The sequence below is a fragment of the Heloderma suspectum genome, chromosome 3 (assembly GCF_057233095.1).
Source record: "Heloderma suspectum isolate Gila_16-S chromosome 3, 16-S_ref, whole genome shotgun sequence".
NCBI classification, from domain to species: Eukaryota; Metazoa; Chordata; class Lepidosauria; order Squamata; family Helodermatidae; genus Heloderma; species Heloderma suspectum.
Window position 1 is genome coordinate 282,202,387 of NC_139460.1, and position 21,818 is coordinate 282,224,204.

At 42.2% G+C, this 21,818-nt stretch overlaps 1 protein-coding gene across 1 annotated transcript in view; it reads right to left on the bottom strand.

Annotated features, from left to right (window-relative positions):
• The window catches only part of CUL3 (cullin 3), a 69,146-nt gene that overhangs the window by 23,601 nt on the left and 23,727 nt on the right, over positions 1–21,818 (bottom strand). Inside the window, exons 2-6 of the mRNA XM_084847128.1 lie at positions 20,978–21,175; positions 10,994–11,107; positions 6,267–6,427; positions 4,112–4,226; positions 1,713–1,941 (exon numbers count right to left, since the gene is read on the bottom strand). Of these exons, the coding sequence (XP_084703254.1) occupies positions 1,713–1,941; positions 4,112–4,226; positions 6,267–6,427; positions 10,994–11,107; positions 20,978–21,175 (817 nt within the window). The remainder of the gene's footprint in view (positions 1–1,712; positions 1,942–4,111; positions 4,227–6,266; positions 6,428–10,993; positions 11,108–20,977; positions 21,176–21,818) is intronic.

Below are 21,818 nucleotides of genomic sequence, written 5' to 3' on the forward strand. Positions count from 1 at the left end.
TCTTAGTATGAAATATCTGCTATGCCAATCTGAAATTGGAAGAGAAATTGGTTTAGCTGGAATTTGGTTGACTAAAGTGAGTTTGAGTATTGCATATTCTACTGCAGGGGTCCCCAACCCCCGGCCGCGGACCGGTCCCGGTCCATGGCCTGTTAGGAACCAGGCCGTAGGGGTGTGCGAAACCCCCTTACCTTTGGTCTGTGGGGATCCGCGGGGGGGAGGCGATCCATCCCTCCCCCCTGGAATCCTTGCTGGCCCCAGCCAGCTCCGCTCTGCGGCGAGTCTGTGGAGTTGCCGGCCGCCTCTGGACTTCCAGCGGCTGGGACGCAAATGGCGTCCCTGTTCTTCAAGTAATAGGCTACGTAAATCTTTATGTAGCCTACTACTGCAAAGAACAGGGACGCGAATGGCGTCCACTATGCGGATGCCATTTGCGTCCCAGCGGCCAGAAGTCCGCCAGCAAAACCTTCCCCCTCCCTCCCGGTCCGTGGAAAAATTGTCTTCCATGAAACCAGTCCCTGGTGCCAAAAAGGTTGGGGGCCTCTGTTCTATTGTATAGATTTGGAAGATCCATACCTTTTGTTGTTGCTGCAGGCAATGAACCAAGTTGAAATTCAGTTTAACTAAGCTATCATGCAGATTAAGTCCTAAAGAATAATACTTAGCTTTGAACTCAAAGTCCCTCACAAACATACATTAGCTTGTAAAGGTGGGCTGTAGCCCCATAAAGCAGTCTTGTATAGAATTCCATTCATGCATGAATTGTTTGCATCATCATCTGTGAAGCTGAACGACTCACAGAATGAATCTAAGGAACCATGTCTTTCATGAAGGGAATACAAATTCTTGTCATCTCATAGAAACAGCAGCTACACAATACATTGGAAGATGGTTTCTACAGCTTGTGGAGCAAACGTCACAATTCTTTAAGCGATACATTCACACAGAACTAGGGATGTATGAGAAAGTAGTTTTTCATTTTTGATCAGAGTTTACCCAGTTCACACCTTCTGGATTGAACATGGACTCGGACACAATCTGCAGTTGAAATGTGTACATTTCTGTGCTTGCAATGACTTTTGCAGACCAAAAAAATGTGTTTGACAACATCTAAAACATGTGCATAAAAATGTGTATTTTTGAAAAACGTGCACAAATACATTCTAATGAATGGGAGAAGAATGTGTACATTTCAAAGATGCACACAACTGATGTGTATATTTGAAAAAATATGCAAGAAAATACACATAGATTTCATGCAAAAAGAAAAAAAACAATGCTCGCAATCTGATATGGAATTGAGTCAGAATGAGCTTCGAGATAGAATCCAGAGAACTTCAGCGAGCTTATGTTCGCTGATTTGCACATCCCTACACATAACACACACAAACCCCAACTTGCTGATGGAAACCTCTAAAATAACAAGTTTACATTAGAAAATATTAATCAGGGGAAGATATTGTAATTTTCTAAAATAAACTGACATTTATTAGGAAAGCTCTGGATGTCGTGCAGGAGATATCTATAGCTCAATTAATCACCAATAATTACTCTTTCTATGGCATTGGACAGAATGAAGCTGCTGAGTAAACAGGAATAACAAGTGCATCATGCTTATAGACTCTAAACACAACCGATGCTCCACAGTAAAGTCTCCTTCAGTGTTCATATGAAACATCAATAGCACTGCAGCTGCCATTATCCAGACTTACCTTCTGTTTTTCCATTTTTCAGCATATGAACTAGACCAGAGTTCTCCATTTCCACTATAGTCTTCATATGCTTGGAAATAAGCTCCCTCTCAACAACTTTTACAATTGGCTCTTCGGTTGATTTATCAAGGCAGTGCATCACACGTTCTATTTCTTCATTAATTCTAGCTTCTACTTTCTTTATATAAACTGAAGCACTATTTTCTGCTAAAAATTTCTGGCTTTCCATCTGTAATGGAACGAAGAAGAGGCATACCATGTGATACTACAGAAACATGTGACACTACAGTAAAATACAGTGCAGACTCTCTCCCCATCACTAGTAAATACGGCTGTGCACCGCCTCAGTCCGAAGCCCGAATAACGAGTTGAAGCAGGCTGCTTCGGAGGTGCCTCCACGTGATACGAGGTGGAGCAGAATAGCAATGAGAAGCCCCAAAGTGAAGCAGCTTGTATATGAAGTGTCTTGTCCTATTTGGTGATTCGTTCTGAGCAACCTAGGCAGCCTGGCACCAGAAGTATCAACATTTGACTAAGTTCAGTGAGGGGTTGAGGAGGGGGAGGGAGTAAGCTTTGGCAAATGGAAACTCTAGTTGCCAAATCAGGGATGAATGTAACCCAGCAATCTCCAATCAGTGACAGTGGTGGAGGAAGATTGAATAACTGGAGAAAAACAGCTGCATTTCAGAGATAGAGATCATTCTAGACCCACCCCCATCCAGGTTCTCTGGATGCCCCCCCAGCCCCTGCTCAGCTCACCAGTCCCTCTGCCTCTGCCGTGATAGCCATGTTTTTTTTAAAAAAACATAGCAATTGGAAAGTCTATGTGCACACAGACTTAAATGCAAAAAGTGCTGTGAATCTTGAGTATATGGGTGATTCTTGAGTATATGCATGCACATAGACTTATATGCAAAAAGCACTGTGAATCGCCCAGGCCGGAGGAGGTGTGGCACATGCCCCGCCGCTAGCTAGCTGTCTCCTCCTCGCAAGCAGGTACATCTGGACTTGCAGGGGAAAGGAGAAAGGAGGGAAGCCTCTTATTGGTTCAGCAGCCCCTCCCAGTCAGATGATGTTCACTCCAACCCCTACCCACCACCAGGAAGCATGTTCTGTGAAGTGATTTTTACTGCTCTGGAGAACCTGCTCATGGACCCCTGCATGGACCATATTGCAGGAAAGTTGATTCCTTAAAAAAAAAATCCAGTACTCCTTCATTAGCATCTCCTTCCGCTGTTGTGGAAACACAGCCATAGACAGCTTAGCAGGCAGGAGGCGGCAGTAGCACAGGGCTGAGAGGTATAGCTCTTTGCTTTGAGAGTTTTTATGGAAAAAATCAAATTTCAGCTGCACCCACTACAAAAAGTACTGGGGCAAATGCCTGACATTTGGCAGGTGGGATCCCCTCCCTGTCTACAGAGAGGCCCCCAAGTTTCATGTATTTATCATAAAAACAGAAAAAGTTATGGCCATTTGTGTTTTCCCATGCAAGTCAATGGGAAAACACCCAAACTGAGTGATCTGGATATCCGAATCTCACTTCGGATCCAGAAATGAGTCGAAGCAGAGGGAGTCCAAATCGGACCAAATCGGTCCGAGTTGAAGTGGGATTGATTTGGAGGGTCCAAAGCGGCATTCAAAGCAAAGCAAGGGGTCCGTGCACAGCCCTACTAGTAATTCTTAATCTAATCCATCACCATAGCCATTGCCTTGTTCTAACCCTTAAAACAACCCTGTATTAATATCCATTTATTAATGACGTGGCTGAGGTTGCGAGAGTGTAGTTTTCCTCATGTTCATGGCACAGGCAAGATATGAACTCGGGTCTTTCCAATTAGTAGCTCAGGCTCTTAGCCAATATGCTACACCAGCTCTCAACAACCACCTGTAGCTTTCCTGAGTGATCCTTGCTAATTTAGCACCCAATATCATGGCATTTTATATATTGTCTGGGATTCAAACAAACCACCATCTGTGTATTTGAGGGGGCAGGGTGCACTGATATTTCCTTCCAATGACAGCCCCTTGCTCTTTATGAAATTCTGCTCCAGAGGTCTACCTGAAATTGCATGTTGCGGGGGAGGCGGGGGATAGAGGGGGAGGCTGCCGTAAGGGCTGGGAAGTGAAAACACCATGTGTGAGCAGAACACTGCTTTCATTGAGTTCTCATATTTTCAGAAAAAACAATTTCTTTAATTTTTGCCTGGCCTTTGGAATAATGAATCTTTAAGTGACATAAAGTTCAATATTTAGGAAAAATAAAGGATTACATAGAGGTGGTTTTTTGTTTTTACAAAATATACAGTTTCAAGTGCTCTCAAAAACAAATACATTAACCAGATGATACAGCAAACACCAGTGTAGTAACATCCCAGATACATTTCCAAGCTATATTATACCTGAAAGAATTCGGCCGACATCTCTAAAAATGGAGCTTCAAAGTCTTCTTCATAGACTGATCTTCCTTCAAGGCCTAGAATCATTAACATCTGACAGGCATTTCTTATTGCTCCTCTGTCAAAATATTAATATAGATTTACAGATCAGATTAGACTTTAGCAGAAGCAGAATTTGCAAAACTGTTCAGGAAGCGATCCCTACAGGATTTCCATCCCTGTATTCAACATCAACAGGAGTGCCACCATTGATGGCAGCCCCCCAATAAACGAAGCAAGAACTGGAACAGCACAGAGAACGGAATTCTTCACTATTACCCTGAATCTATAAAATATACTCCAAGCTGGTAGAGAGAAATATATATCACTGCTAATCTTCAAGGGGCAATTTAAGGCATGCCTCTTTGGGTGGGCCTTTTGGAGACTGTAATAAAGCAAATCTTTAATTAGGATTAATAGAGCACAGGGTTGACATGATGCTGGCTACTAGAGCTGGATCTGATGACTGCTGTAATTTCTAGCTGCCACCATGTATGGAGCTAGTACAATGCAGTAACTGAAGAGACTGAACTCTGAATCAGGAAGTCCTCAGCTCAATTGTTCCAGATGCCACAAACTCACTAGATGGCTTTAGAGGTAGCACTGTCTCTGAGCCTCAGTTCCATTTGCAACACAGGGATAAAAAAAATGGCCTATCTTACAGAGTTTAAGAGGAATGCTGAGAGTATATGCAAAGTGTTATGAACAATCAAGAAAGTGCAATACAAAGAGGCCTTCCTTCTGGAGAGGTTTTTCTTTTGAGACCGCTGCCTTCAGAGGCGTGTTCGGTGGTGACCCAAGAGAGGGCCTTTTTGGCAGCTGCTCCCAGGCTGTGAACTCCCTCTTAAGGGATTAGTTCACTCCCTCTCTGTTGTTCTTCTGCCAGGATAAGACCGCTTTATTCAAAGCTTTTGGCCTATAAATGGGTCTGTTGGGTTAGGTGCTCTTTTTAATCCCCCCCCCATTTGTAACTGTTATGTTTTTATTGTATTTTAATGTATTGCTTTATTCAACTTTAATTGTGCCTGTAGGGCACCTTGAATGCCCTTTTTTGTTAGAAAGGTGGGGTGAAAATAACAAATTTTGGTATGAGTAAGATGAATGTTTAAAAACCAAAGTTTTAGATCAGATTTTAAAAGCTGTATGTCTTTTTCTAAGAAAATAACCTCATTTAACATGAAATTCAAATTTACTAAAAACACAATGTCTACATTTATGAATCTCTTAAAAATGAATCCATAACTGACCACAAAAACAGCATCCTATTTTATGCCCTCTAATTACCTGTGGTTCACACTGTGCTCAATTCCAATTATGAATATTTTTTCAAACAACTGCCTAACCAGGCAAACAGCACAGACATTTATTTTCTGTCTAAGGGAAACACTGATCTGTCCAATAACTACTGGCTTTTTCTCCTGGAAAGTTCAGGACACTTCTTTAAATAACTGATCTTGCTCCGTGTCCTCAAGTGTCTGTGTGCACGCACACACACTCCACTAATTTCACAATTTATCCGCGACAGAAAGCTTACCTGTACAAACCTGTGGATATCAAGGGTGTGTGTCAGCTTGTATATATCTATGTATGTGTATTTGTATAACATAAATAAAACATAAAATAAGTTACACTCATGCCCTTTGAGTTTATATAGCAATGTGGAATTGTGTAAGTTAAAAAACTGTTTTGAGTTCAGAATTAGTAACAAAACATTAATAGCACTCAAACATAGCTACACCCTGCTATGTGTCAATAAGGGCAAATTGTTTACAAGCAAAGAACTGCTGAGGATAAAGCTACCTAGTGCTCCAAGAAAGGAGAACATGTGTAGGTGGGGCACACAGTCTTATAACTCATAAACAACTAAGGACAACCTGTAGCCAAAATTCATTCAAGTTTAAGTTTGGCATGAAAATGGTCAAGAACAAAGAAATTGACAAATAGCCATTGAAATAGCAGAGGAGAACAGAAATGGATACTGGAGTATGAGACTGAACACACACACACACACACACACACACACACACAGAGCACAATAGCAGCAAAATGAATTCAGGAACAAAAAGCATACAGATTTCACAAGAACAATCTCAAAGGTGGCTCTTTTTTGCAGTCATACCTGTCTACAACTTCTCCTTTCCGTTCCCTTGCAATCATGTCCAACAATGTCTGTCGTAGATGATCCCTAATGCACCCATAACGTACAACTTGATCTCGAAAGATGATTAATCCCAAATTGTAGACATTTTCCACATTATTTTGTTGTACATATACACGGTCCTAAAAAATAAATTCAAAATAAATTCAAGGTCTATATTCAATACATCTATACAGTACAAGAGTTTATCTAGAGGGACTGCTTAGAGGGGCATGAACACCCACCCAAAAGCTGCTTTTGATAAAGCCATCCCCACCCCCCCAGAAGACCATCCAATGCCCAAATTAGTAATACCAAAATTTAACCTTGATAACTACATTAATGGATATCATTTACATTGTACGTAACAACTGTCTTACCATTATCAAGGCAAAAAAAATTGAAGTACTAAACTCATAATGCACCATCATTCAAGCTCCTTGAATGCCTCTACATCTATCTAGGTACATCTACCATAAACTTGTTGTTTGAAAGATACTAAAACTGGTAAGCATAGTGGAGTTCAGATTCCAGTTGTCTCCTGAGTTAGGACTGAGTGGAAAAGCACTAGAAAATGGTATGATGCTAAGCAGGAATGACCGTAGTTACTACCTATGTGAGTATAGGTATGACAAAACTATTTTGGAACCCTACCTATGCAATTACAAGATCTTTAGAGAAGGGTTGGTGTAAATATGCAATATATACATGAATATTGGGTACTTCCTGCACTGAGAAAAAGGAACTATGTAAGAAACATTTCCATTAAGTAATGCTAATTATATTCACATTTAACAATCCCATTTATTAGAAGATAAATAATGTAAACAATACTTTGCATAACCTAGTACTTTATACCTTCAAAGACATGAATAATTAAAGTGGGTGGTACATGTTTGCTCATTAATCACAGGGGTAAAGTGACACAAATGGTATTTATGTAGAATTATAGTAAATACAAGTGCTAGTATTATGCTACTTATATAATTTATCAATGGCACAGCTGGGATTATAGTTAAATGTTCCTTAATTCCCAAATCACTAGATTACGCAAACTCACACCTTTTTAAACATTTATGGATAGCAAACATGTAAGTATATAACAGGAGTGGGCAGCCTTTTTTCTATCTAGGGCCAGATTCCCTTGTGGGTAATCTGTCAGGGGCTGCATGCCACTGGGAGGCAGGGCCAGAGCCCAAAGTGGGTGGATCCCCCCTTTTGTCTTTTTCTTTCTGCCCTTTTCTGTCTCTCCCTTTTCCTTCCTGCCCAGTGGGCTGCCAGGGAAGGGACAGCTGGCTCTTGCCAGAGCTCTGAACTGATTGCACGCAGAGGGCTTGTCAAATTAGGCAGAGGGCTGCAGGTTGCCCAGCCCTGGTATATATCAATGGACAACACGGAGCAAGAGACAACACAATACCACAGCCCAAGTGATTCAGGATGTAATGCTCAATCTACCAAAAAGAAAGTCAAGGCTGCCATGATGCAACTATAGTGTAGTCCAGTAAATCATAGAGAAGTATACTCACATTACAACTCTGCTACTATGGTACAATTGGCAGTGTTTGTGCTCCTACCATTTCACTGTCTGCACTTCCACAGCAGCATTTTTTCTTTGGTAAAAGTGTTTCTATTAGGGATGTACGAAAGTGACTTATCTTTCGCGGATTATGTTGATGGTGGGGGGGAGGGCGTTCCGTCCCTCCCCCCAGAATCCTGGCCGGGGGGGGGGAGGCGCTCCGTTCTTCCCCCCGGAATCCTCGAACGGCCGGATGTGCTCCGCAGCAGCTCTGTGGAGCAGCCGGCCAGGCCCGGCCAGGCCAGAGCCATCCGCAGCCGGATTTCCGGCTGCGGAGGACTCTGGGTAAAAAACAACAACAACAACAACCGTGTATGCAAATGGCGGCGGCTATGGCCGCCGCCATTTGCGTTCCTTCTTTTTGGCCGTCTTAATCTACGTAAATATTTACGTAGACTATGACTGCGAAAATAAAAGGGAACACAAATAGCGTAGCGGGTGGTATTTGCGTCCCTTTTTGATTCACCGTTTTAGCCTACATAAATCTTTACGTAGGCTAAAACGGCGAATCAAAAGGGGACGCAAATAGTGCCCGCTACGCTATTTGCGTTCCCCTTTATTTTCGCCGTCATAGTCTACGTAAATATTTACGTAGATTAAAAAGAAGGAATGCAAATGAAGACGGCCATAGCCGCCGCCATTTGCGTACGCGGGTTTGTTTGTTTTTTAAACCCACCCAGCCATGATAGGCTACGTAAAGATTTACGTAGCCTATCACATCTTTTTTTTTACACAAGCCTGGAAATGGCGCCACCGCAGGAGCCGCCCGGAAGATCCACCCCAGGTGAGTCTCATCCCGGGGGGGATCCGTGGGGATGGCGGGGGGGTGGCAGGCCGTTCCGCCACGGAGTTCGGGGGGCGAATGCACTGGCATTCGGCCTCAGCGAGATCCGTGGCAGAATTCTCTGACATCCCTAGTTTCTACTACAGTAGAATTTAGTGCCAGTTATACCCACTGCATTTATTTGTTATTTATTTATTTGATTTGTACCCCACCATTCTACCCAACAATGGCCCTCACTACATACCTCATAATGTGAGGCACATCAGCCAGTGATTTAGGACACATCTGTACTGCCTGCTTTTCATGAAATATGGTCCAAGGAATACCAGGACCAACTAATGGAATCTGCATCTCATCCTGAGATGTGTCCTTGATTAAGGACTTGAGGTTCCTCAAACATTTTTAGTTTAAAACATATTGACTTGGTTCACATTTGCAGTAAAAGGGGAACTACAAAAATGGGGTAGACCCTAGATCACCCTTAAAATGACTTGAGGGGGGGGGATGGAAGGGGGGATCCCCAAGGGTAAATCCTACACTTTAAAACTTAAGGACAATTTGGTAAGGGACCAATCTGGTCCCCTCCCCCTGGCCGGTCAGCTGTCAAAAGCTGTCAAACTAGCATATATGCAGCCCTGTCTTGTCAATTACCTTGCATGTTTCCTAGTACACTTTGTTCCCTTTGGCAGCTGAAACATACAAGGCGATAGACAAGGCAAGGCTATATTATTTGACACATTCACAATTGCAAAAAACTGATCCCCCCACCCAAAAAGATTACACAGACCTTTGCACACATTCCTAGTGCCGAAAAAATATGATTTTTTTGGCCCCATTATGTGCAAATATCAGGGCACAAAAAAAGTAAAAAATAAAAGCTCCAAACATGTCCGGGGACATGACTTGGTGGCAGACACAACGGGTTCAGCCACAAAGGCCCCTGGGATATGTGCTGGAGCCAGCTTGAAGACAGAGGGAAAGAACAAGATATGGTAAGCCTGATCATCTGTCGGGCCCACTGTGGGTTGTTCCGACAAAAACCTACACGGCATAGGTTAGTTCATAGGGTGGGTTGTTGTGTTGTGCAAACTCAGCCACATGCTAACAAGAAGCATGCAACTTGGGACAGAAAGATGGAGGGGCCTACTCCCATAAACTCAGGCCTGGTTCACAGGTAACAAGAAGCCACTGTGGGTGAATTTCCCCATTGAGCTTCTCGTCACAGCAGTGGCAGCCATTTTGAATCTTTGAGCAGTGGCGGGGGCGCAACCTAATTTGTTGTTACGTGTAAACCCGGTGAGGGTGGGTAGTTGGGGTAATTATCAAGCCACTTGCAAACTTAAAATAGCCCATGGGTTCTGAGTGTCTTGTCAACCACCCCAACAAGCCACCCTTGCCAGGTTCACGTTATGACAAACTACGCCACGCTTCAAGTGTTCAAATTTGTGGCCACCACTGAAACAAAAAGCCCCACGAGGAAATTCACCCACAGTGACTGTGCGAACCGAGTCACTGTCTTTTACAGTCTGATCATTCTTTATTCAACACTGCTTATTTATAAGTGTGCCACCTGATGCCATACACACACACACACACACACACACTGAGGCAGCAATCCTATGGCCGCTAGTCAGCAACTAGACGGCCATAGGATATGTGGTTTTCCAGATACCAACCTTGGAGCCCATGCTCCGAGGTTAGTTCCTGGAGAACTGACTTCCCCCCCTTCCGTGCTGCCTGTGAGGCAGCGCAGAATGGTCCTGCATTCCCCGCTCAGAAGGAGTGCAGAGCAGCCAAAACGGGGCATTCCAGGGTGGGGAAGGCGGAAATGCCGGTACAACACATCCTATGTGTCGTCCGGCAGCTCCTCCCCCGCTCCGCGGCTAGACAGCTGAAATCAGCTGTCTAGCCACAAATGCAGGGCAGGAGAAGCGTGGAGGGAACAATCCCCTCCATGCTTCTCCTGCCCTGCATTGGATAGGCGGTTGCCTCTGAGTTCAGAGGCGGCCGCCTATCCTCATAGTATTGCTCCCTGATATATTAAAAAATACTCCTTTTGAGGAAGCGAAGAATCCATTGTTCATATCCATTATGCACTATACTGCTTCTTCCAATCTCAGTTTCCAGTGGAACCTTTCCCAGTGAAACTGTTCAGGAGGAAAACTAGATGCCAGATAGACATTTATCTTTATCAATCTATATCGGTATTGCGTGCGTTCGTTCCACATTCATATAAATTAGCGCTTTCAACACATCATATTCAGTTTTTCTATCACTATAAAAATACAGTTTTTCTTAAGACTGATTATTTCAAGCTATGTAGTAATAAGAACAACAAATGTTACCTACCATATACATCAGAATGTCTCTAATCATCACCATAGCTGTCTGATGATCATTCCATGCTTGGTTTAATGTTTGGAGGAAGTTGTTATTTAATGAGTTTAGCACATCTTCTCGCACCTGCAACAGAACAGAATGTTTCAATACATCACCAAGCTCACTTCTTTAATACAGATTACTGAAAGTTCAACCTCCTTTTAAGTTTCTACTACATACATACCGCTATGCTACTGTTACAACAATATCTTAGAAGACTATTACCACACTTGCTGAACAAACACTAACAGTTCAAATTTACAAAAGGCTCAGGAGCTCATTACATTTAAAAAGCAAAAACAGACTGGCCAGCGTTATCAAGGAGATGAAGTCTAAATCATGAGCATATAAATGAAATAGCAAACTTTTGTTAACTTTTCATTTTTTCAGGCATGTTTAAAATATTGATTTTTTTCCAGAAAATAATTGAAAACAGGTTCCAAAATGTGTTATGAATGTAAAAAGCCACTTTTTAAACTTAAAGAGGCAGTGGTTGCATTCACATCACTAAGCCATGAATTATGATTAATAAACCAGAATGTAAATGAACAGCATACTCCTGTTTCTTCTCTTCCTTTGCATGAGTGGGTAAACTAGGAAGGGGAGAGCTTTGCATGATATCTGAACACAGGATTATGATTTATTACACCCAAACATGCCAGGATTTGTAAAACAAACCCTAGTTCAAAGCTGGCTTATGATGCTGACTTGTCTGGGGGATAATAAACCATAATCCTGGGTTTGGGCATCACGGAAAGCTCTCCTTTTCTTGGCTTGTTTATCCACTCACACAAAGAGAAGAGAAAAGAGGAAGTGAATGGGCTGGGTGCCAGCATGCTGCTTGTTCAGGTTCTGATTATGTTATAATTCATGGCTTAAATGATGAGAAGACACAGCCACTGGCTTATCTCTTTGGGTTTAGAACTGCTGTGCCACAAATCCCCTCAGTGGTGGCAAATAATAACAAAGAATTAATTTCATTATTTTATAACCATTAACTAACTTGTTCTTGTATAATTAACATAAAACCCTGTTACAATTATGTAGACAAATGCTTTAAATATGTAACTGTGACAATATTTTGTAATTCAGTTGCCCAAGTTAGATTTTGATTGATCAAATGGCAAGCCCTAGTCTCCATATGGGCTATTTAACATAGTGCATGGGTGAGAAACACTCAGCCCGAGGGGTTCATACAGCCTGCCGTGGTAATTTGTGTAGGTCCTCCAGTCCCCACTGCCACCTTCAAAATCCCCGTAATTCTGATGGGGAACAAGGCAGGGACCACTTGCCTTGTTTTCCAGCAGAATGGGGCTCACAACAGGTCACCAAACACCTGTCTCATGGGCTGTCAGAAGTGTGACTCTGCAGAGAAACAGGATGTATGCACCCCACACAGCCTATTTCCCAGCAGAAACACTGCACCCTGTTTCTTTGCACAATAGGGCTCCTGACAGCATACCAAACACCTCCCCACACACCTTATATCTCAGCTGAATCACTGGAATTTTGCCAGTGACAGAGACTTCCAGGAAGGGAGGACTGTGCCCCCCTACAGGATTTAAGTGGGGGTCAATGAAGCCTTGAAAGTTGCCCACCCCTGGACTAGTGGCTTGTAGAAAGAAGTTATATTGATTGCACTTGGGGGTCAACAGATCTGGTTTCAAGCCCTATTCTAGTATAAAGCTGACATGCAGAACTGGTATACCCGGTACCTCAATGTGTGCTGCTTCTCACTCTCTCTCTCTATAGATATATGTTCAAATTGCATATGCAATGTGGTTGTGACCAGTTTCTCCCAGTTCTTGGTGAATAAAGCACTGAAATGTTCATTCATTTGATTTTTCAGCTAGTGCTGCCTTAAAACCTAAGTTAGATTGGAACCAACTTTTAAGATTCTAAATATGCAAATATTTGAGGCTGGTCCAAATGTAATTGGTACAGATAGATTTTACACACAGTACGACACAGGTGCTGAAGAACTTTTATTTCCACGATTAGCACATAATGCTAAACCATGGTAATGCTAAACCATGGTTTAGCATTATCAGGATGAGCTTCAGCGAGGCTTGGGCTTATATCGCCCTCACTCATCTTGCTATCTGATGTGGGGCAGCTCCTCTGTCATGATCTGAAGGACTCTGCTCCCCCTGACAAACCAATTCAATTCAAGAGGACTGTGACAGTCACTAGATTAACTATCTATCATTTTGTTTTTCCTGCTATTGTCCCTCACTCCGACTTGAGCAAGGAGGACTGAGGTGAGTTTGCAGAGAGAATCATGTTACAAGATGTTCACAGGCAATTTTACAGGATGATTTCACTTTCAGCACCAAGGCTCCTAAAAGCTTCACCAAATTGCCTTTGTGATCCTCACAGCAAGTTGTGTTCATCCCAGCCACCAACAGGTGATAGGAAGCAGCCTTGGCCAATTATCTGCATGGCTGAGCTGCTTGGACTTTCCTCTTAATGTGTGCACGTTATATTTTAGAGTTCAAAAGCTTGAGTAATCATGCTTAGTTATCAAGAGGTAATTGACCAAGCCAACAGTTATTTGCTACCTTGACATATAAAGAATTAATTCCTTGAGTAGCATACTTGTTGGCTGGCTCTTGAAGCCCTCCTCTTTGTTTTTTGATGCCTCCCTGCCCTGAATTCTCTCTCCTCTTTCTGGAACACCTACATTTTTCTGTTCCCATTGCTGACCTTGTCTTCTGCTTGTGTTGGAGGGTGCCTACCTCTGTTGGTATTTAAGAGAAGGTTCGTAGCTCACTGGTAGAGCACATTTTTTTTTTGCATACAGAAGGTTCCAGGTAGGACTGGGAAAGACTCCCATCTAAAAACCTAGAGAGCTGCTTCCAACCAGTATAAACAATACTGAGCTAGGTGGACCAATGCTCTGGCTTGATATAAGGCAGCTTCCTATATCCCTATGTACTGGCTTCCCCAGTTGAGCTTGTACTTAGTGGTGTTTAAATTATAATTGGATGAATTTATTTGTATTGCCTCACAGTTTCTGCTCTCTCTGCCCCACTCCCATTGTTTTCCCTGATCACCAAATTATGGGGTTTGTTTATGGTACTCTGATGGTAAGAGCCAGGCAGTTTGCTCATATTCAGAAGTGACTGAGGCACAGCATTCAAAATAGGTTCAGGTGCTAAGCCCTAGTGAGCCCTAACTCAATTTACTAATACAATTTTGGGGGTTAGCTAAAATCACTGATTCTTTGGGTGGTAGATAGGTGAGAGACTAGAATTTCCTGAGTTAAGATGGGGTGAAAATAGGTTACTGGCAGCTTTAAAAGATATAGCCAGTTGTGCAAGGGACTGAATGGAAAAGCATGGCACTATGCACATGCTTTAAAACATTATCTTCTTCATTAGTGTTGAGCAAAGTCCCAGTGACAAGAAGCAAGTAAGGTCATTCCCAGAGAAGGACTCCTCAATCTGAGGCTAATCATTATTGGGGGATGAACAACAACAACAAAGTGGGATGGCACCACAAACAGGAAAAACATGGGAGGAACTCCAGATAACAAAATATTTATTTGTAGGCCCAACACATTTTGGAAATCCTTCCTCAGGGGCATGTTTTCAACAATGATTCACCAATGCACAGGACACTCCAGGAGTAACTGTGTCAAAAACATGCCCTATTCCTAATCAATATTGGGGGCTCAAGATCTTTGAAAGTTGGTCACTTTCAGATTTTTAAAATCCTTACTGCGGATTGCTTTTTGTGCTAAAACCTTGCTACTTCTTAGATTTCTATGACAGAGGATCTGAGAGTTTCAAGGTACACTAATTCTGGTTTGGTTTTGTGTTTAGGAGCAGCCATGAGAAGTGGTTTGAAGCCACAATCTTTTAACTTAAAGGATCTTTGAGGAATGAGAAGTATTGTTTTGTAAGATAAAAGGTTACAAATGTAACTATTTACTTTCCTATTTGTGGGGGAAGCTTTCAATTTTGGACAACTGTGGAGCCTAGCTCAATACACCGTCTTCTGAATCTTCACCTTTTCTGGTCTATTCTACATTTGTAACACAGTAAAACATTGCTAGCCATGGACCAAAAGGTATGGAATTTTAATGCACGTTGCCCTTTCAGTCCTTCCCCCAATAAAAAAATTCAACCTTGCTAACTCATAGCTCAAAGTCTTAGCCACTACATATACATTTCATAAGGCCTCAGGCTCAAGGTTGATTTACATGATGTAAAGACAAATTAACAATGGAAGATAAAAGATATATGAAATTCCTATAGCCTTTTAAGTTGAAAATTCTCAGGTAGTATTCACATGCAAATAAAAGGAGATAACTCTGTACTATTTATACATGTTTTAAGAACACGAGTATCCAACACTGCTTTTCCCCCAAGAGGTTCACAATGTAGTGAAGTCACGTGCCATTATCCCAGACTACTTCTTGGCTCTGTTACCTACTATGGAAATAGTCAAAGTCCCTGTGGTGAACAGAGGGACCTTATGCTTTCCCCCCCTTACATCTCTAGAGTCTAGGTTTTCACTCATAGCACAGAGACCTGATGTATCTCTATTGATGACTGTGCAACTGATCTGTATAGGTCCTTGTGCTGGCAATATGCTCTATGTGAGAAGGAACAATTAGAGAACATGTAATGGTCACCCTGCTCACTAACCCACTTCGTATACATCACTCCTCAACTTCCAAAGCAAAAAAGCTTCATGAAAACCAAAAACACAACACCGTACAGATTGCAGGGCAAAGTATTAAAACAGAAAAATTACCCTTATTGACACAATACCATTCATAAGTTAGAAGCTGCTCTTCATAAGTTAGAAGCTCTTCTATCTACATATAATTGAACTACTCAAGAACTATAAAATGTGTTTTAGTACTTTCTACTTCTCCAAAACATGCATGCTCTTATTTGCTCATTTAAATTTCGAGGGCACTGACAAGTTTCAGTGACAACTGGCAGATACAATGATGAATGGGTTTTAACAGCAGCTAACCAGCTTGCAAAAGGAAAACTTTTTGGCAAGCGTGCTTGCTTTTTCACTATGTTGCATAATTTTTGTTTAAAGGACTGGTTCCTGAGAGAAAACATCATTCCACAATTAAATAAGGATAATTGAAAAACAATACTTCCTATCTGTGCCAAAGTGTAAAAAAAACACTGTAAAGCAGTAACAACTTTAAATCCAAACATGAATGCTGCCATTTAAAACTGTATATAGAGATTAGTGTGTAGCAGTTTACTAATCTTCCCAGACTATTATCCTTAACTGACCCTTAATTGAACTTTTGCCTTACAGTATTTTGCCAGTACATTTGGAACACTTGAAAACCTTTAGGAATCGTGTCTTTGTACAAATATAGTTATGATTCCCTGTGAGTGATATATGTATGAATGGCTACAACAACTAGCTAAAGGGTTAAAGGTAAAGATAAAGGTGTCCCCAACCAGTTGTGTCCGACTCTAGGGTGTGGTGCTCATCTCCATTTCTAAGCCGAAGAGCCAGCGCTGTCCGAAGACGCTTCCGTGGTCATGTGGCTGGCATGACTGAACACCGAGGTGCACGGAACACTGTTACCTTTCCCACCAAAGCGGTACCTATTTATCTACTTGCAATTTCTTGCTTTCGAACTGCTAGGTTGGCAGAAGCTGGGACTGAAGACGGGAGCTCACTCCGTCATGCAGCACTCGGGTCTCGAACTGCTATCCTGCCGACCTTCCAGTCTGCAGTTCAGCGTCTTAACCACTAAGCCATCACGGCCCCATAGCTAAAGGGTTACCCTGTGTTAAAACATATCCATCCCAATAAAAAGAGTTAAGTAAGAAATATTAAGTGCATATGGTTGCATTAATGTAGCTAGTTTTGTGGTGCATGAGACATTGTACAAGGTGTCCCCTCCTCAACCCCCAATGTACTACTGTTCCTCCCAGCAAATTATGTGGCACAGATGCAATACTTCTATTCTAGCAATGGTTGGTATTGATGACAAAGATGCATGAAGTTTTTTTTTTTTTATAGATTGACTCATCCTAATGTGATTAATGGAACAAAACAAAATTCAAACACAATTTTAAAACAACAACCAAATTCTCTGCTACCTTAGTTCTGACCTCTGAATGTTAGCCTAAACAAGACTAGTTTTATTCTTCTGAAAGATGGATAGGCTTTTGCTTCTGGGTTGCCATTCCTGTGTATTTCTGCTGACAAGAGCAGCAATCTAAATACATGTGAATTGTTTTCACCTGATATAGGTGTGCGCATTTTACATACAACCATCTGTATCAAACTACAAAATATGCCTTTATATCCTCAAGCAAATGCTGTTTTCTGCTGGAAACTGACTGAAACCAACCTAAGCAACCCAAGGCTGACATCCAAATATTCCCAGCACAGTATGCTTATCGTTTTCCAATGGCAGCAACGTTAGCATAGAAAGTCCTTGTGTCAGCTCAATTCCTTGTGATTGCTTCCTGCCACCTCTGATATAGTGGCATGAAATCCAGCCATGCAGCAGGGTCAACCATGCTATTCCAGCAGTAGCCCTGGAGGTTCCCATAGCTATGTGCCCTGGATGCTCCCAGAATGCTACGTTCACACTATCAGCAGTGGCCCCAATGGTGAATCAATATTAACGGATACCAAACTCATCACAGTAGGCAAAGGCAGCTCAGATTCACCAGGCCACTGAACACTCAAATTAGCTTTGTAGGGGATACTTTGCAGACCCAATGGCAAAAGAATACACTTCTTCACCACTGTCACTTCTGTGGCATAGTCTTTTAAAATTATCTGTGCTAAAGTCATCTGGTTTCTATGCAAATCAACCGCCACCTGGACTCTAAAACAGTCTCTCCTAAAGGTTTACCCAACTTAAACTTTCTGTAAACTGAGACAGGCTAAGATGACAAAGCAATGGAAGCCAATGTTTTGATGGCTCTAATCAACCTATGTAACAACTACTTAACAAGGTCAACAATAATGAAAGTTGCACGGTCAATGTGAGTATCTCTAGCAGAAGAACCAACCTAATTGACCCATTATCATAAGGAGAATATTCGTGCAAACAGTCTGCAACCTGGTTCACACACCACGACAGCCCACCATGGCTTAATTTCCCTGCGGGAACTGTCACATCATGCTGGGCGCCCATGGGTGCCATTTTTTGCACAACACCTGTGGGTGCCCAGCTTGCCATGTCATATGAACACAGGCGGTAGGGAGTGCTTGAAGGTTAGATAACCCTCAAATAACCCTAAAACAAACAACGGGTTATTTTAGGGTTGTTAAACCGTCAAACAACCCCTACTGCCTGGGTTCATATGAGACAACAAGCATGGGCAAGTTGGGCACCCATGGGCACCATGCAAAAATGGTGCTTGCAGGCACCTGGCATGACACAACAGCCCCCACAGGTAAATTAAACCACAGTGGCCTGTCATGTTTTGCGAACCAGGTGACAACAAAATAATTTCCAAGCTCTCAATAATCAAACTTCAGGAAAATGCCAAAAAAAGTGTGTGTGGGGGGGGGACTCCAAGTGTATCCTGCTAGCTATTTCAAAATCATCAAGCCCCTAGTTAGCTCAGACCAGTCTGACTCATGTATTCTGAAGTCCCAGTAAGCCTGTATACCTCAACAGAACCTCCCAACTTAACACGGTAACAGAATCAACAGTCTATTCAAGGCACAAAAAATCCACATCAGATAATTATGCATTGATACCTTCTACTATGAAAGTGTCTTCACAGTTAACCACCAGTCAACACCCACCATTGGCTAATGCTGCAGAACATCACCTGAGCAATGTAGTCACTGTCCCAGCTGCACCATCCAGCCAGTTTTTAATGATACATGTGAGGTCAGTAGTCACATAGAGTCAGTTTGTCATTTCATCACCAACCATGAGGTGTACCATGCCCCTGCCCATGTCCTAACTGAGTCCACGCACACACACTGACACATTAGTTCCATTAGGGCCCCTCAAAAATTTTGGGACATTGGGCACCTTTGAATTCTGAGTATGTCATGGAAACTCTCACAAAATAGCAGCCATAGGTATGGGGGAGGCCTACCCATTCACAAAATGGCTGCCATGGTGGACATGGCCAGTCACAAAGCACCCATTTCCCACAGGACAAATTGGTGAGGCTAAAATTAACTTGCCCATGAACTTAAGTACACGGCAGAAGTGGGATGTAAGCTCTCACGCAAAGGTAAGACATACCATACCACATAGCCACATCACAGAAAAGCACACGCACTCACGCACACACACAAAACCCACACCACACCAACCCTACCTCCAAGCCTAGACAAAACATACCACACGTGCGTGTGCGCACATACACACAGGCACGTTACACTAAAACAAAGTCACACGCACACACACAAAAGGCAAACCACACACAGCACAGGCAGAACATGTCCCATCACTCTCCTCCAACCCTTCTAGCCTCCCATGACACCACTTAGCATCACAACCCCCAGTGTACCTTTTTTTTGGGGGGGGGATAGCTGGGAACACTTCAAAATGAAGTTCTGGGCATTCTTTATTTTCTGAGTATGCGTCTGGGCCTCACAGGCATTCTTGGAAATAAAGATGGCCCTGGAGCTGGAACTTTGCCTCCTAGTTATAACTTTTTTAAAAAATTAAAAATATCTAAACAAATAAAAACAATGAGGGGCAGAGAACCTGGCAAGTGCCAATGGAGGTTCTGCAGGCACATGGGCACCCCGCTGAGGATTCCAGAAACTTTCATAGCCTTTTGATTCCTATTCACTGTGGCTCACTCCTCCTCTCCACCTTCTAACAAAAGAAGTATGTAACCTTCGGACAGATTTAAGGTTAGGTGAAAGCTCAGCCCTTTCCTGAAATCTTTTACTCCCAACATTTGTCTCCCTGAGACTCCCATCAAAACCATTCCTGCTCACCTCCAATCCCCTTGCACCCGCTTCAGTACAACCCTTTCCACAAGCCTATTCTCCATACATATGCACACACAGAGGGAGGTGCCATATTTGACCTCTCTCTTCTCATTGGGAGGATGACACCTGGCTCTGTCCTCTCATACCCATTCACATTATCAGTCAACTAAACAGTTTCTCATATCTGAACATAATGGGAAGCTCTGGTTTGTTCAAAACAGTGACTGGAAGCTTTCACATGCAAATGACAAAGGAAGGTGAGGGCCAAAGGACTGTACTGGCCTATCCTCATGATGACAAATCGTGGTTTGCTGTGGCACCTGAACCAGGGAAATGGCTGCATTTGAACATTTTACCATTCCATGGTTTAGTCTTATGAACAAAAGTTGACTCAGGCTCATGCGCTCCCTCCTTCCCTTCCCCATTTCTCCATATGCAAGAGAAAATTGGAAGCAGTCATTTTTGGTTTCTGGCAAACCACCATTCGCCATTTTATACAAACTTGGCAAACCATTTGCCCACAAACCATGGAGGGGTGTGTGTGTGTATGAATTGCAAACTATCATTGTCTAATCACTCCTGCACACAGAGGGAGAAGCAAGTGAGTCTGAGGTTAGATCTGCTTGTGCTTGTAATGCCAAACTATGATTTGGTGTTCCACCTGAATGCAGCTACTAATATCTCAGCCTCCGTTTCACCTGTTAAAGTGGAACATTAGTTACATAGGTAACAAAATTCCAAATGTAAACACTACAAAGACTGTAAAACACTCTGCAAATTAGAGGTGCTTTTTAAATAGTCTGTACTACTAACAGTTTCACCATGTATGAAGAGAAAGGTCCTAGAGAGCAGTGCTGAATTCTGTTTTGTTTTTAATTTTTCTGTTTGCAAACATGATGGAAAGCAATCATAATTCACATTAACCAGGACTTTGCATATGTTTCCCTAACAGCATCCATATGCTTTAAGTAGATACCAATTTCTTCTATATATGCTTTCAACTTGCATATGATGTTGACTGCACTCAGATACCTTGTTTATGAGATGCTCAGTAACCACTTCTCGTAGTCCAGTGTATAGTTTCTCTCCATGTTTATGTAATACCATAGTATATGCATTCCTATACAGTTCCTCAAAGCTGAGACCACTGTTGTTTTTACGCTGAATCTCTTGGATTGCATTTTTCAGAAGATCCCAAATGCTGTTTACATATTTTTCATCCATGGTCATCTGTAAACACAAAGGAGAAAAAAAATGAATTCAGACATCATTGGTTTGAGGAAGCTTTCATAATTTTTCCTTCAAAACTGCTGTATCACTCATAACCCAAATTTACCTAATTATCAGAAGTTCTAGACTGACAGGTAAAGCACGCATGATATCAGTTACATGACTAATTATCAAGAAGTTTGTACTAACAGCTCTTCTTATTGCAAAGAAATATCCGTAACGTGCCAGGGATTTCTTCTTTTCAAAATATAATACTGATTCACATGCACGTAGTTACCACTTGATGACTGCAGCTTCAAGTGGTGATTTGCACATATAAATGGGTTGTCACAGGTATTACACCGCAGATGCAAAAGCAAGTGACACACTTTCATAAGCCAGCTCAGTTTCACTACATATAATCTCAGTTCTTAGATTTTTGTTGAAGTCACCAAAATGTTGATGTACCACTCTAATTTTCCTTTCCCCACACTATCATACATAGCAATAGCAACATAAGTCTCATGGTATTATCAAGTGCTCAGCTAACTGATTGCTGTACTAGGCCAATGTATAACAAAAAGTGCTGATCTGAGTCATGAGTGAATCATTTGTTTTTAGCTGACTGAAATATGCCTATGGCCATAGAAATGTCTCAAATACA